The sequence below is a fragment of the Pseudoliparis swirei genome, chromosome 12 (assembly GCF_029220125.1).
Source record: "Pseudoliparis swirei isolate HS2019 ecotype Mariana Trench chromosome 12, NWPU_hadal_v1, whole genome shotgun sequence".
NCBI lineage: Eukaryota > Metazoa > Chordata > Actinopteri > Perciformes > Liparidae > Pseudoliparis > Pseudoliparis swirei.
The window spans coordinates 13,698,578-13,714,509 of record NC_079399.1 but is presented as its reverse complement, the minus strand read 5'-3'; the positions used below and the strand labels follow the sequence as shown (position 1 = coordinate 13,714,509).

The 15,932-nt window shown below is 44.5% G+C and overlaps 1 protein-coding gene across 1 annotated transcript; it reads right to left on the bottom strand.

The window, feature by feature from the left end:
* Window positions 1-299: 299 nt before the first annotated feature.
* rab10 (RAB10, member RAS oncogene family) lies at window positions 300-14,511 on the bottom strand. Its single transcript, XM_056427621.1, has 6 exons — window positions 13,843-14,511; window positions 8,715-8,775; window positions 6,075-6,213; window positions 3,581-3,670; window positions 1,992-2,093; window positions 300-1,388 (listed from the first exon to the last, which is right to left on the bottom strand). The coding sequence occupies exons 1-6, from the start codon at window positions 13,967-13,969 to the stop codon at window positions 1,302-1,304; spliced, it is 606 nt and encodes a 201-aa protein (XP_056283596.1). The 5' UTR covers window positions 13,970-14,511; the 3' UTR covers window positions 300-1,301.
* Between the last annotated feature and the right edge of the window lie 1,421 nt (window positions 14,512-15,932).

The window sequence follows — 15,932 nt, the reverse complement described above, 5'->3', positions numbered from 1 at the left end:
TGACTTGTATTATTTGTTTTCAACATTTAGCGAGGACTTTTTAAATTCCTATTTTCTTGACTTATCGACATTCTATTCAAGGACTTTCTTTGTTCAACATTTTCTTTGACTCATTAATTTTGACAACTGAAAAAAAAAACTTTCAGACATGTTAACCATTCCATTATTTAAATAATATACAATTGCTTTTGTCGTATGTTTTTCTTGACCTGGTCAAAAACGTCTTCCGTCTCAGTCGTGAGACGTCTGGTAAATCTGACGAGTGGACACATGCGATGACATCATTGAGGACAAACAAGTTAACTTAAACAAGCTTGTTTTTTAATGGATGTGCAAAACTGTTTGAACTTCTGTACTCCCGCCCAGTTACCCCGAGGAGAACGTTACGCAATGTTACAGAACGCTTCCAACCTAAAGAAATCTGCATGCAGGAAAAAAACAAAATAAAATAAACCCAAATAGGGAAAAAAAGAAATAAAAGTAAAATAAATTCATACAGATACAAATAAAACATCAATAAACAGGACAAACTGTATAATGCCGTTCTCGTGGCTGGAGGTGAAATTCAAACCGCCTGCTTCAGTTTTGGCATCCTCGCGACAAGAACCAAAACTGACAGAATATTAAAACAGTAATTTCATTGGGTGGATGTGGCTCCGCCCACCACACAGCCCCGCCCCTGTCTTCCATATAAGGCACAGGACAAATTAAACCCCCACATACAAAAGGAACTAGCCACACCTGTCACTTGGTAACAAATTGTAAATGACCAAATACTGTTAGACAACAGAAACCCCACTAAGTGTACAAAATGTTAATCCTACAATTGTCTTTTTTTTCTTCTTTTCTTACGATTTCCTGACTGAAGGTGAGTGCTGTGAGTGGGGGTGTGGTTAAGGGGTGGGTGAGGGTGACCAACCAGGTTAGCTCAGGCAAAGGGAAAAATATGACCTTGTCTTTTCACACTTTTTTTTTTTTTTTACAACTTAAAATAAAAGGACGAGAATTGTGAATGGATTTCTTTTATGAGAAATAAAATGACCAACAGATGTAAAGTGGAAGAATATGGTGGAGGAGGGGATTAGACAAGTGACGTAGTTTATTGTTTTACTCTGATAAAGAGACAGTGTCAAGTGTGCAAGAAAACTCATGAGACATATTCGAGAGCGAGAGTTAGTTAGCAGTTAGAGAGAGAGAGAGAGAGAAGATGATCGTGTGTGTGTGTGTGTGTGTGTGTGTGTGCGTGCGTGTGTGTGTGTGTGTGTGTGTGCTCGTTAGTACGAGTGAAACTGAGGAGTTGTTCAACTGCAGCACTTGCTCTTCCAGCCTGTGACTCCTCCTCCGCTGCTGATGTCGACGTTTTCACTGTTGGGCTCTTTTACAGGTGTCTGTCAAATAAAACACACAAACCATTCGTCACATTAAACACCATCTTCTCTTCTAAGTGGGTGGAGTGTCTCAATTAGCAGGACATTTAAGGAAGCGCCGTTTGGGTTTTTAAGTACCATTTGTTTACAATTTACAGAAATAGATAGAATTGTCTATAGATCAATGTTTTCACGTAGCTTTGTGGACATAATAGTTTAATATTTAAGTACATCAGTGTTCAGTGTTGCTGATTCGCTGATTTTAGCTGCACATTTAATTCCATCTTACTGAGAATTGCTCTGAGTGCAAGTCGAGCTTCAAACGGTTCAAAACAACAACGCTTTGCCTGGATCGCATTTTACTGACAAAATAATACAAAGTTGTCCTACAGTGAGTAGAGCTCTGAAATGGCTACTTGGAGCGTAACATGAATACATTATACTAATAACACTTTGACTTATACGTAAATAATAAATACATATGTGCGTTTATTGAATTTATATGTACATTATTCTATCCATTAAAGACAACAATTCACAATTATTTCATCTTTGACCTATATATGTGCACTGCTGCCACATTGTAGTTCAACTGCTGCATGCATAACACACACACACACACACCTTTCTGAGGATGTCTTCTGCCAACATCAGGAAACCCTTCTCGATGTTGATGTTGGCCTTAGCGCTCGTCTCGAAAAACCTAATGCCGTGCTCCCTCGCAATCTGTGGAGAAGAAAGCAGAGCGAGTTAGAGCGAGGAGTTTAAGAAAGTTCAGTCCATAAATAAAGTGTACAGAACAGAGATCAGGTATGTGTGTGTGTGTGTGTGTGTGTGTGTGTGTGTGCGTAAACAGATCTGTATCTGATGTTGCTAAATCTGCAGACTGGCGAGTCACCGCGTCGGCACAGTGAGCCAGAGCTCTTAAAGGACCCAGACCGGATCACTGGTTCTAGATCAGATCTCCTCCTGGGCTGAAACTGGGCAGCGCCATTCTGGATTTCACCGTGTGACCAAACTATTGTATACAGAATAAAAAAAGAAAAGAAATCGAGGGTCCTTGATCCCTCCCCTCCCTAAAGAGGAAATACACAAACGTTTCCCGCCTGCCGTCAGTGCAAAGCACGAAGGGAACATCTCGCCGCTTAGCGGAGCACCGGTACGTCAACGGGCTGACGAGTTCAAATTTGAACCGTAGACATTGAACTGCAGACAAAGTTTGAAGCGAGTGGCGAGATCGTCAGTGGAATGGACACGTTACGGTTTAGGGAATCCACAAGCTGCATTTCTTTTACACTGTGTTTATATATATATATACATACATATATGTATATATATACATACATATGTATATATATACATACACATACATAACAATACAGTTTGGATCACGCCCTTGAGCTGTGAAGCTTGCGTCCTCAAAATGAAGCCATCCCATCATCGCTGCAGTCATATTTCAGTGCGTTTCTGTTGCTCCTCATCACCGCAGAGTTCCGTGTGGCGAACACACGAGGATGTCGGAGGCCGGTTCACTCATGACGTTTCTCATATTCCTTTAGAATAAGCTATTGAACACTGCGCCGTACAGTTTCCCATTGTTAAAAGTGAACGCTGTCGTTTGCTCAAGGGCACCTCAACTGTGATAGTTAAGGCAGCGGAGAGGCTCGTGTTCCTCGGCCCCGATCCCCCGAGCGCCGCTACAAAGTCCAGTTACTCTCTGACCTTTGCGCTGCAGCAGCTGCTTTTTAGAGAAACATTTTCCAATTCAATGTAAAAATAACTTCCTCGTGTACCTGCGTTATGGAACGGTAGCCAACACTTTGAGTACTAAGATACACATTCCCCCCTTTTCTCTCCTCCTCATTGTCGCTGGCTCGTGTCCAAGCGGCTGCTCGAGGAGTCGAGTCGTCGACGGCAGACGGATCGGAGCCTTCGTGGCATCCCGAGACAAACAGAGTGCGGCTCGCTCTCAGGAGGCTCGACTTAAGTGGCGGTTCAGCTGACAGCCGACAAACATCGGCAGGATGCTTTTCTCTCAGAGCTGTCCGGCTGGTTTCCGGCCGGTTTCCGGCTACTCGCGACGACGAGACTGGAATGTGCCCGACTGCAGACGACTTGGCGAACACGAGCGGCTCTAGATTCACGTCTAATCAAAACGCAGAACCGTGGCGACGGCCGGCTCCTTGCGGCTGCAGTGGATTGGCCCGTCTCACCTGCTCCCCCTTGGCTTTGGGTACGACCCGCTTGTCCTCCATGTCACACTTGTTGCCTAGCAGCATCCTCTCGACATCCTCATTCGCATGCTGAATAAGTAAAAGGAGAAAATGTTATTAGTTTTCCGCAGCAGCAACGTTAAACATATCTTCCTCTATGATGATGCCACAAGACAAGCGACACGCACACAGACACACACAACCACACAGGACAGAAATTATTAAATCTGCTGATATGAGAAGTGCCAGAGTGGGTTTATGACTGAGATCAGTGGTTTACAGCCAAGAATTCAAGGTTCATAAAAGTGATTAAAAGCACAGGAACTATTAAGCATTTCTTTAAATTGCCCCATTAATCTAGAATGACAGAAAATAAAAAAATTATAATGTAAGAAATGGGCGAATGAGTATTCTTTTTAAAATAAAAATGATCTAAGCAAATACATTTGTAATTCATCTGTCAATTGCGCAATTAACAAGTCGTTTAAGCTGTAATAATTTTGCCACCAGGGGCAAACTTAAAACCCCATTATGTAGTTTTTCCCTTTTAGCGCCCCCTTCAGTTTTTGAGGTATTTAATGTTTACTTCAGTGTCGTAAATACCCAGTTACGATAGATGCAGCCCGGTAGAAGCAATCCGGCAACTGTTTCTATTTTGGATTTATACTAACGGGCGGGATCACTAATAGAAGACTGCGCAGGAACACTGAACTGGGCCCAGCACCTACCGGACTAGGGTGAAGTAGCGCGGGGATTGAACGCGCGCCCCTGGTCGGTCAGCTGCTTGTGGCTTTGTGGTGTGTGTGTGTTCATTTTTTTTTTTTTTTTGGGGACTGCAGACAGACTGTTGGGGACCGCGGGGGGATTATACTTTTGAGTGGATTTTTTATTGTTTGTGGATGGTGTGTTTTTTTTGGGGCTTGATGCATTTGATTTTGATTTTTAAAAAAATATTGGGTTTCCGTGACATCGACTGTGTTTTTCTTTTACGACCATTTGAGCAGAGAGACTTAACACCAGAATTTGCAGATCCATCTTTTCTTTTTTTTTAGCTTGTTTTGTTTTTTTCTTGATTGAGTTGTTATGGGCGAATTGTTACAACATAAACAAAAGAATGACAACATTTAGTTTAGATGAGATACCCATCGCGTTTCAGCCTATATACGTTGTTTTCTAAATGTTTGAATGGAATACAATATTGTTGACAACACCAAAAAGCTACATAAAAAAGCTACCCTTATACTGGAGCTGCGAGCGTGGAGTGGCACTATGACATTGCGTAATCACTGCCAGAAAGCAGGTCGAAGTCCATCCGCCCCGGAGCGGGCGGCTCCAGAAACCTACATAGCGGAGTTATTTCCCCACAGACCCCCGATGGCAATGGCGGAGCCGCAAATCGCCATATTAAAAGTCATTGTAGCGGCACAATTTTTTTCAAGCTGTTATTTTAAGGTACAATTGTTACATAATGTTACTTAAACGAAATAAATCCGACCAATTGATCTCACGTTCTCGATCTATGAGATGTCAGGAAAAAATGTTTCAAAGGTTCAACGAAATGTCTTTGAACGTCTTGTTTTGCCAAATCAAAAATGAATTGATGTCACTCTTTGGTTGAAGGGGTCGCAACGTATTGTTGGAACCTTGTGACACGCGTCGGGGCAACAAAAGGTCGGCGCCCCCAGATCGAGACCGAATTCATAATCCTGTCGACGGAGCAGAAAGGCCCGCTGCATCCTCTGAACCCTCCGTGTCGTCAACAACACCAGAGCGAGGCCGAGTTCTTCGCGAGCAGGAAATGCAACGCGCTTCCTTCCCCTGACCGGACTCGGAGCTCTTGAGGGCGAGAGACCGCGAAGAGGAAACACATTCCAGCCGCGACCGTCTCGGCCGAAGGCGCGACGCCTTCGTACCGATCGTGCGTCACAATGTCAGACTGTGTTGTTGCGCCCTGCAATCCTGAAGAGACGCAATGTGAGCCATCGGCTGTAACAGTCGGGAATTGTTTGATCTGGCACGGATCCCAAAAGATTACTCACAAAATAGAATAATAAAAGAGAGATAGTACACACAAAGAGCTTCCCACCTAGCAGTGAGAGTAAATATTTAAAATGCTCGTGTGTGTGCCCAACTGGCAGATGGGCGAGTCTAGTACTCGATAATTCTCATCTTAGCCCACGACATCTTGGACACAAATATTGTCCGATTCACTTTGTACGCGCGATGGCAGAACGCAGATCGTTCGGTGCATCTCAACTCCTGGTTCCGCTGATATTCGCGAGGTAAAACAGAACCGGTTCTCCTCCAATGAGCCGGATGTCACTCAGTCGGCCGTCTGGGCTGCGGTCACAGGCATTCGAGTCCCTTTGACGACCGTACGGCGTGAGATGAAACGGAGCGCAAAAACACATCCTGTCGTCATCTCTGCTGAGATGCAACATGACGATATGGACTGAGTATGGAGAGAGAGAGAGAGAGAGAGAGAGAGGTTTACCTCGTCAATGTTGCGCAGCCATTTGCTGATGTTTTCGAAGCTCTTGGTATTGGTGATGTCGTAGACCAGCATGATGCCCATGGCGCCTCTGTAGTAGGAGGTGGTGATGGTGTGGAACCGCTCCTGGCCTGCTGTGTCCCTACACACACACACACACACACACATACCGCTGTTAGTTGCTTGCGTTCCCCATTTTGTTTGCATTGATTCAAACCCGTATGTGGCCCCGGGAGTCATAATTAATTGCATCATGGCAAAGATCGGACCTAAACGTATGCACATCTCTCTCTCCTGCACTCAGATTGTTGTCTTCATCCTCTTACGTGTGCAGTAAATCAGAAACATGTGGATGCGATTCATTGGGATGCCTCCAGCCTGAAAGAGGCGACTCATATCAGCAGACAGACTCATGAGCTGTGGGACCTCCACCTGGCCTGCTCCGTGCTTCCTCTTCTCAACTAGGATACATGAGCAGGGTGCCAGAGATCTGAAAAAGCCATTAGACTTAGAGTGCAATTTAAATAAAAATCTTGAAATATTTAAGGCCCTTGCTGGCGCAATTTTTATAGTATCTCAGCTGTGAGGCTCAGAGGAACAATTCTATTTTTAACACTTGTAAAATCTTTGATCGGCCTGGTAATCACACTTTAAAATCCACCGTGGGCGGAGCATGACCCTGACATGTGCAGCGCACACCCAGCATGCACCTCAACTGTGACACGTCCCTATCGACGGAAAGCCTGCCAACATCCATCCATCGCTGCTGGCCGCCCGGCATTGCCAGGCTCTCAAGAGCTAATCAAATCTTCACCTGCAATAGATGTTAAAAATAGATGTGCAAATGTCGCTTCTATTGAATCTGGTGAGCAGGATCCCATCTTCAGATGTTCGGGCTAAATAGTGACGCTTTAAATCCAGACGAAATGAAGAGGAGACGATGGGATGTGGACTGAGACGAAGAGGTTCAATTATTTTACTTCATCATCTGGATTTGGTGATACTTGTATGGGATTTCATAAAGGTACAAGTCGGAGAGGCTTCAGAGATTTGTCGAGCCTTTATTACACTATAACCTTTACAAACGCTGATGTGTTAGATAAGTCTGCATTGCCTTCTAACCGAGAGGATAAAGCACTTCAATGATGGAAAATAACTACGAAACGTCCACAAAAACGTAAGTACAATGTTGATGGTACTTTCTACTCCACTACATTTCAAAAGAACAATGTACTTATTACTTTCCTTGTTTCTGCACGGTAACGGGGTTACATGGATCTTTTTTTTAAACTGAATTCAGTCGGATTACGATAGAGACTAAAACCGTTTTCACACTATGAGGACGTAACTGTAATTGATGCGTCCCTGGTTGTTTTCTATATCCAAAGCGCTGCCACACTGCCGACTCTGTTACGGACAACAATGACAACCATGCAGCAGAGCTCCTGATGGACCGATGAATATTTCCTGTTCAGGCATATTTCTGGGCTTGAGGGAGGTTTGTCAAACGGATGTTTCACCACATAACACGCCACAAACCCAAAGAGGCTCAAGTGAAAGACGATTCTCGCAATGTCAGCTGAGGACTCCTTAAAACTCAAGACCTCACACGGGAATAGAGTGGGCCTCGGCAATATGAGGACAATCTGCAACGTTCAATAACATTCTTCAATATTGCACAAGGAGGAGAGGACTTTTAATAAATAAATCAATGCCTGCATATTAGTTGTACATCGATGTTAGTCTTGTTGTTAAGTTCAGGCCTGGATTCAAATGCATTTCGTTAGCATTGAACAAGGCTAAATGTTTCTAGAGCACCAACAGTAATGTTTACAGCAGCAAAGTCATCATATAAACTCAGTACCTCATTGGGAAAACATCTCAAAAGTCAACATAAATAAATATTGTTCCCGGGTTTAAAAAGCATGAAGAACAGACATCAGCCAGTATTAATTAAGTATTAAGTAATTTAAGTCGTAATTTACTTTACTAGTAAATGTCCCCACTGTGGGACGAATAAAGGAATATCATCCGTCCTCCTTTCCTCTGTCCTCCTTTCCTCTGTCCTCTGTCCTCCTTTCCTCTGTCCTCCTTTCCTCTGTCCTCCTTTCCTCTGCTGATGTGACTCTGCAGCGGTGGCTGCTAGAGGGAGGAGGAGCTGCTTTGTTTAATCTTAGGATAAACAAAACCGACGGCTTTTGTTTCAGCTTGTAAAGCAGACGGTTGTGTTGAGCCCATAATTTATGACGGTAGTAAAATAATGACATTGAGGCTCTGTCGTCCGCACCAAGACGCCAACTACTCTATCACTGCAACTCCGACAACAGCGCATCCCGCTTCGCTCCGGCAGTTTCCCCTTCACCGTAAATCCACGGACGCATACGCTGGAGCGCTGCTTTCTAGAGGGAAGTCAGTGAGAGCTTTCATTCAGAGGCGACTCAACTAAAGAACTTGCGCTCGTTTGTAACTATACAAACTAAAGCCGGGCTAGCGAGCCGTGTGTGTGCAAACAAAGCGGCGGCGGATAAGAGACTGTCGCTTCACTTCTTTTGTTCCATGTTTATCGTGCGAGCACATATCACGACGCCAATAAAAATACAATTCATCAGTCGGGGTTAGGATTCAAGTTAATTATTGACTCACCAGATCTGTAGTTTGATCTTCTTTCCTTGTAATTCAACAGTTTTGATCTTGAAGTCTATTCCTGTAGAAAAAAGAAAAAACACATCAGCAAACGGCATCCCCAAAAATATATGAACAACGAGCGCACGAAGAAAACTGAACCGACAATGGAAGACGGAGATAAACAACGGTAATAAAACAGATCAGAATCAGAAACGGGCATATAGGAGAAGAGTGAAACTGAGAGTGACAAGTGTTTCCATCGGGGAGACAAGAACATCATCTCTTCCTGATTCTGCAATGTCATGGCCAGAGCTCGAGCCCATCAGCGCTGTGAGACGAGAGACACGCATACTGAGGGCACCGAGAGGAACCCGGTGGACAAGAGGAACCCCAGTGCGTTTAGCTCCTGGGCCATAACCTCGTGCAGCGGAATGCTGCGATCACACCGAGAGCGTTGCGACTATTCGGCTGACTTTGCGGCGTATTCGCGTCATCCGCCCCTTAGAGGGGTGTGGCTCATCTCTGTGGAAACAGTCTTCATATAGTTATTGTGGAAATCCCCGAAACGTTGGAACACCAAACGCCGTTGCGTTTGGGTTCATGACGTCCCCCGGAGGCTCACACGGCTCGGGGTAACGGCGGCCGACGGCGCTACGAGACTAGCAGGCGCCGGTTAGATTCAACAACGGCACGACGTCAGCGACGAGGGGCGGAGCATCTCAACGCCGATGGGCGGAGCGACTCGGCGTCGGGCGGATTGGTCCCTTCGTTCTATTCGCCCGGCGATAATTCTCGTCTGCGTATTGGCTGGATGGGCTCGACTCGCGCGAACGCAGCATAACGCCGACACTTAAAAGCAGCTAGTTAGAAACATTAGATTATGCATATTTCAAATGTATTACCATTTATCTTCAGTTGGAGCATTTGGACTTATGCTGCATGAGAGGAGGCGCTGGAATGGAGCACACACCTTTTCCTATGACACCGGCTTCTTTCCGTTTCCATTTTGCCGACTGTGGATTCGATCGTCGTCGATACGAGGACGCGTCAATGCGTCTTCTTTCAGGAGATGATTGCCATCTTCTCGTTCTCGGCCAACCGTCTCATATATTATCCACTTCTCATTGGTTATCTGCATTTTATTTTGATTTGTATTCTTTGCTCAGCGGCGGGCGACTTCAAAATGAATTTATATTTGAAACAAGCAAGTCGGGTCGCCTCGCAACCACAAGGTACCCGGTTCCATCCCCGCTCTGCCCAAAGTTGCACGTCGAAGTGCCCTTGAGCAAGACACTGAACCCCCAGCGCTTCACTGCAGCCCACTGCTCCTTCATAACCAAGGATGGTTCAAATGCAGAGAAGAACTTTCCCACGGGGATAAATACAAATGTACATTATTAATAATTAACAGTACGGCAAACTACCCTGGTGGCTACACTTCTCTATTTTATATTAATGTACACTGAACATTTTGTTCTTTTAGAGTCGTTAAGACAAAACATGATTTTGTAAGAGCTTTGAGGAACTGATGTGCACTTATCACTGAATTGGGGAATTTCCTAAACAGGACAAAGAAAAGGTGCAAATCCTCTTGTTAGATAAGCTGGACCGAGGAAATGTTTGCTTGTAAAAGTTACTCAATAGATCACCCAATAAAACAATCATTATTTGCAAACCAAGATAATGCAGAGTCATTACCAGCTTCTAGCTGCAGCTAAAAATGTATAAATCACAAGGTAAAAAAGCGAATTGTAGAGAAACAATTCCAATGATGTATGGCTATGCTTATAATATTAAGCATGGATGAGGAGATGATCATGACGCCTAAGGAAAAGGCCAATTTCAAGGGAGTTATTCAGGACCGTTTACATTTTTGGACCAGACCTTTCCAGTTAAATAGTAAGCCGCCAGTTCAGCTCTGGTCAGATATTGTAGTTGGTTAAAAAGTCCCAAGAAACAGCTGTGCTCGAGGTGGAGCAGGGCCACAGAATAATGAAGGAGCTGGCTGCCAATGTGTGACTCACGAAATAGTATGCACTCCCCAGAGAGAGGGAGGGGGGACAGACAGATTTAGTGGGATAGGAACAAGAAAAGACAAAGAAGAGAGGGACATTTCTGCAGATGGGACCAAACTTACGATGCTTGGTCGACACTGATGCGTTGCCTCAAACGCATTCAAAGAGAAGCTATTAAGTATTGGGCCTAATGCACCAAAAAAAAAAAAAAAGGTACAAGACGGTGTGTTTTCTTGACTATGACAACAAGTTGTGCTTAACCCAGTATGTACGTCTTCACGTCTTCCTCCAAGCAAAAAAGTTATAGTCCGTCCCCCCCCTGTGAAGTGGATTCACATGTCAGGAAAATATGTGCAATCACACATAAACCCCATCATTGGAAAATGGGCACATTCCAACACAAGAAAAGGACACTTGAACTGGCCATCTTTAACAGAAACTATGTGGTTTATGACCAGTTCTCTTTTAGCAATCCCAGAGGAACCATTCCTTCCCCAAATATGAATTCCACTGCAGCCATCGCCAGTTTCCATGCAAAATGCATGATGTGCAAAGAGACTTCAGATCGAAGAGTCATGCATATTCAGCACTTCTAATATGCATAACCTCAAACACACAAGGAGGAAGAGAGAGAGACTGGAAATAAGGATGAGTGAGGGGGGGGTTTCCAGTTGGGGTATTTTGAGAAGCAGCTGGGCATCCGTGTCAGACGACGACAGACTCCCGTTTCATACGTCCCGATTCTGCCGGTTCTTCACAAAGTCCTGTTCCTGCTAAGACTTTCCAGTTGTTGACATCAAGGGCGGTATCTGATCTGTGTGTAGGGACATTGTTTTTTAAGTTTTGCAAACTTCTGTACAAGTTGTATTCTCTGCACTACGGTGCTATGATGAATCAACTCAAGTCGTCCGTTGCAGCCACTGGACTCAAAGTCGTGTCTGTCCAAACATTAGCGACCATCGCAGCCCCAAAATACTCACAGAAAGATGAACCCACTAATTATATAGCAAGAAATTACATATTACTTGTATATTGTTAAAATTCGAAGCTCCCTGACAACTCCACGTCTGGATGGTATGGTGAGAGATCGTGTTGTCCATATTCCTTTGTTTTGATCATGTTGCTGGTTGCTATGTTTTGAATACAGATGTAGAACAAAGACAAGTTCAGACAGAAGCTTATGACGGTGTTGTATTTTTTAGGGGCACAGCTCTTGAAGGAAACCAGTGAAAACTCTTTACTTAACATCCTGACGCGAGCACAATTATGTTGGTTCGTGATTCCTCGTCAGCCAGTATTCCTCTGTTCTTGTCATATGTTAAAACAAACTGAGGGAGGGGGGCCTTATAAAACTAAATGACAGCAATGACTCTGGCGGACAAGTTGAAGCACGATGATTGTCCCCTTTCTTTGACATGTTGATACTTTCAAATGACTTTGAAGTTTGCCATCGGTTTTTTGAGAACCAAAGATTTTGTATACATTAGACAAGAAACAAAGCATGCACGATGGATCCCCACACAATCACTTTCAGCAGAGTCAGGCATGTTATCCTGGATAACAGGTTATTTTTTAGCTTATTCTTAAGTTTTGCTTCAGGGTATGTTGAATATGCCGAGTTGCCCAAACAAGTAAAAGACTAAATGACCTGCAGTTACTGCAAACACTTGAACTAGGCGTCGATATACTTGACTTGGTACTCGGCAGGGAAAGCACCGCTGCGAGGAGCAAAGGTCACTGCTGAACAACTCGTACTGCAACTCACCGTCACGTGCAGCCTTCTCGTTAACTGGCAGAACTTCGATATGGGATCAGAAGACGACGACGAATACATTTTGAGCGTGTAATACAACGCGATCACTATCGGCCGATTCCAAGACAAAACATCACGGTTGTGTTGTCAACCCAAAAAGAGCTGGGCTTGAAATCCAAGCTAGATCAAGAGATCGCGGATATAACGGCCCTGCACTGCAATCAATTGGCTTCATGCGCGGATCTTGGGCAACAGAAGTAAATGGAGCCTTCACTTCGGCATGAAGGGATTTGACATAGTTTGACACTTGACTCATGTCAGCGTGATGTTGGACGCATGCGCAGAGGACAGAGCGAGGGGGGCTATTGATGAATTGTTTCTGGTAGTCTTTGGAGCAGTCATGGAAGGTTACAAGCACATTTACTTCAGTAATTATATTTAAGTATGTTTCAGTAACAGTTTTTGCAACTTTACTAATCTAATGTCCAACAATTGTGAGGTAATTATTTTACTTTATACTCCACTTCAATTACTCGCCAACTGGCAACTAGTAATTACATGGTGAATTGAGATATTTATTTTTAATCATATTAATTCATAAAACTTTGCTTCTACATTGATGTCGCAGTAACAAAATATAAATGACAATCTGAAAAGCAAGCCAGCTTCAGTAGTCGCTACTTTTCTTTTGACACTTCAAGTATATTTCACGAATAATACCAGTGTACTTTTACAGGACTATCATTTGTAATAAAGTTGTTTATATTATGGCAATGCATATTTTCCTTTGAGTAAAATAACCGATTGCTTAATAGCCGCTTTTGAAGGGCTTCACTCGCGTGGCATCTCGTTGCCCAACGACCCAGAGATTAGTCGCCTTCAATGTTTCATTCACGACGAGAACAAACGCACAAAATTAAACCTTCATCCTGAGATTCAGACACACGTGAGGAGCGATCGGGGGAGACGGGGTGCGAGTGCTTCTGGAACAGCAGCACGGCCCTGTAGCCTCGTTAGCTCACTAGCCACCGGGACGAGAGCCATGACAGCGATCGGCACCGAAACCGGTTATACTCGCCGCTGCGGGCAGACTCAACCAACCACGACACTCGCGTTGTTATATTGAAGCCGCCGTGGGCTGAAAGCGGGGCGGCCGGGTTTCAGCTACGAGCTCCTAAAGCGGCACCAGCACCGCTAGCTTCCCCGGGAGAGGCCTAACGTCAGCTAGCACGCGAGCTAACTTAATGCGTCCCGTCGACCAGGTACGGCTGCAGGGGAAAGTCCCCCCGGGTTCAGCTTAAAGAAATCCCCAACACACCTGTAACAACACATCTGTGTGTGTGTGTGTGTGTGTGTGTGTGGGCCCGGGTCTTCTTACCTATAGTGGAGATGAAGGTTGTGTTGAAGGCGTCGTCAGAGAAGCGGAACAGCACACAGGTCTTCCCCACGCCCGAGTCTCCGATCAGAAGCAGCTTGAACAGCAGGTCGTACGTCTTCTTCGCCATTGTAGAACAGCTCGTGTTGAGCCAGACAAGTTACAGAAGAAACACGACCCCGGAAAACACCTAGCACGCCCGTGTCGAGTGTAACGCCAGCTGCGCCGCTCCTCGAAACAGTTAACAATCTGGGATGTGGTGGTTAGCTCGGCAAGCTAGTTGGCTAAATACCTCCAGGATAACGTGGACGTGTCCGATAAGTTAGATTCCCCGAGCCCGACTGTTTCCCCCCCCTCCTTACAGCAAAATAACAGACAGCAAAAAATAGGATCTCCTAACCGTGTGATTCCTCTTTTCCACTCTTTCTTTTCTCCCACACAGTCGGGACAAAATGGCTCCTCTCTCTCTCTCTCTCTCTACCCAGACTCACTCTTTCTTCAAACTAACGGTGAGCTAATTCAAATGCTCGGCACGCCCCGTCATTCCAGAGCCCGGCCACCAGTTGGACGAGGAAGAACTTGAACAATGTCTCAGCGCTGAAGTCTGTTGAATTCACCGTCTAGTCGGAGTTATTTCGCCTTTTTTTTTCTGGAGAGATTATAACCGAAATATAGACGACCGCCGTCGTCTTCGAATGGGAGCCACGGCGGCGACACCCTAGGCCACAGACACGCCTTCCTCCCGCCCCTTCTGTCAAAATACACGCCTCTGATTGGTCCACTCCGCTGTCATTTCTTTGAATACTCAATTATGATTGGCTATTCTCGCAAACGTCGAGTGGTAAAAGGGCGTATATGAGATTGACAGAAAGGGCCAATGTTACTGCGTAAATTGCTCGGACATTTAGGCTCAACGTTCCGATCCCTTCACTGTATACAAAAGCATCTGACAATCCAATATGGCGACTAATTTCTTGCGGATTTTTTCTTTTGCCGGGGAGTGTTTTTAGTTTTCATAGCAAGCTGGAATTTGATACGGTGACTCTCCCAGCTGTGAGTCAGGCAAAGTGATGTCATATATAAGTACTTCTGTGCTCGTTACGGGCGTTTCCCACATCCTGTGCTCTGTGAACTGTGAGGACATGTATCCACTAAAGTCTGATAATAACTGGAAACACACTGAGAGAGCATGTACACAACATTAATGTGCGCTCTTTTTCGTTTGTGTGTGTATGTGTGCGTCTGTGCTTACGTGCGTGCGTGTGCGCGTGTGTGTGTGACTTTCCTTCTTCCGCTTGTCAGAATAGTTCGACTCTCAGACACTCCTGAGGAATGTTGAGTATATGCCCTGCTTTCTATTGCCGAGTACAGACTTGCCATAGAGTTCCAAAAAAAGGCAAAGAAATATAAAGAAAGACAGTCATAAAGTAAGAGAAAGGCAGATGTAACGAAGAGAACAACTAAAGCAATAGATAAAGAAATATATAAAGAAAGAGGGAAAGATGTTATAAAAGGTAGAAATAAATAGTAAGTCAGAGAAAGGGAAAGAATACAGGCATGTGCTGCAGTGTCGTGTTAACACTTGTTAGCACCTTATGAATGTGTATTTTAATACACACTTCATTTGTAATAAGGTGACAGGATAACAAGACACTTGGGGGCAAAATAGTAAATAAAAAACATGTTCAGGTGTTCGCTCTGTCAACAATTGTCAATAAATAAACAAATCAGGAAGAGCGTATTCCACCATGAGTATATATGTACAATATCTCATCAACCATCCGATGTTTTCATTAAAAAGTTCAGAGCCACAGAAACAGCTTGGCCAAAAAAAGGGAAAGTAGATGCAGCCATGAACAGAAACCAGCCCATGCAACGCCTCAAACAGATGTTACAGAGATTACAATCGGATACACAGCAGAGGTTCGCGTGTGAGCTCAAAGATTTTCTTTGTGCAGAACCGTGAAATGTCATCGGCTAAATGAAGAACATCTTAATGTGTGCCCATATGTTTCTGTTGTATTCCTGCTCCGTCTTTTCAACAGCTACGCAATCTTTGCTTTTCCAATAAATCCTGTCTTAACACACAAATC

Excerpts from the sequence above, each read along its gene's own strand:
- rab10 (XM_056427621.1), bottom strand. The coding sequence starts at position 13,969 with ATGGCGAAGAAGACGTACGACCTGCTGTTCAAGCTGCTTCTGATCGGA. Across the intron at positions 3,671-6,074 it reads GGCTGCGCAACATTGACGAG|CATGCGAATGAGGATGTCGA; the intron begins GTAAACCTCTCT and ends TTACTTATTCAG. Across the intron at positions 1,389-1,991 it reads CAGAAGACATCCTCAGAAAG|ACACCTGTAAAAGAGCCCAA; the intron begins GTGTGTGTGTGT and ends TTTATTTGACAG.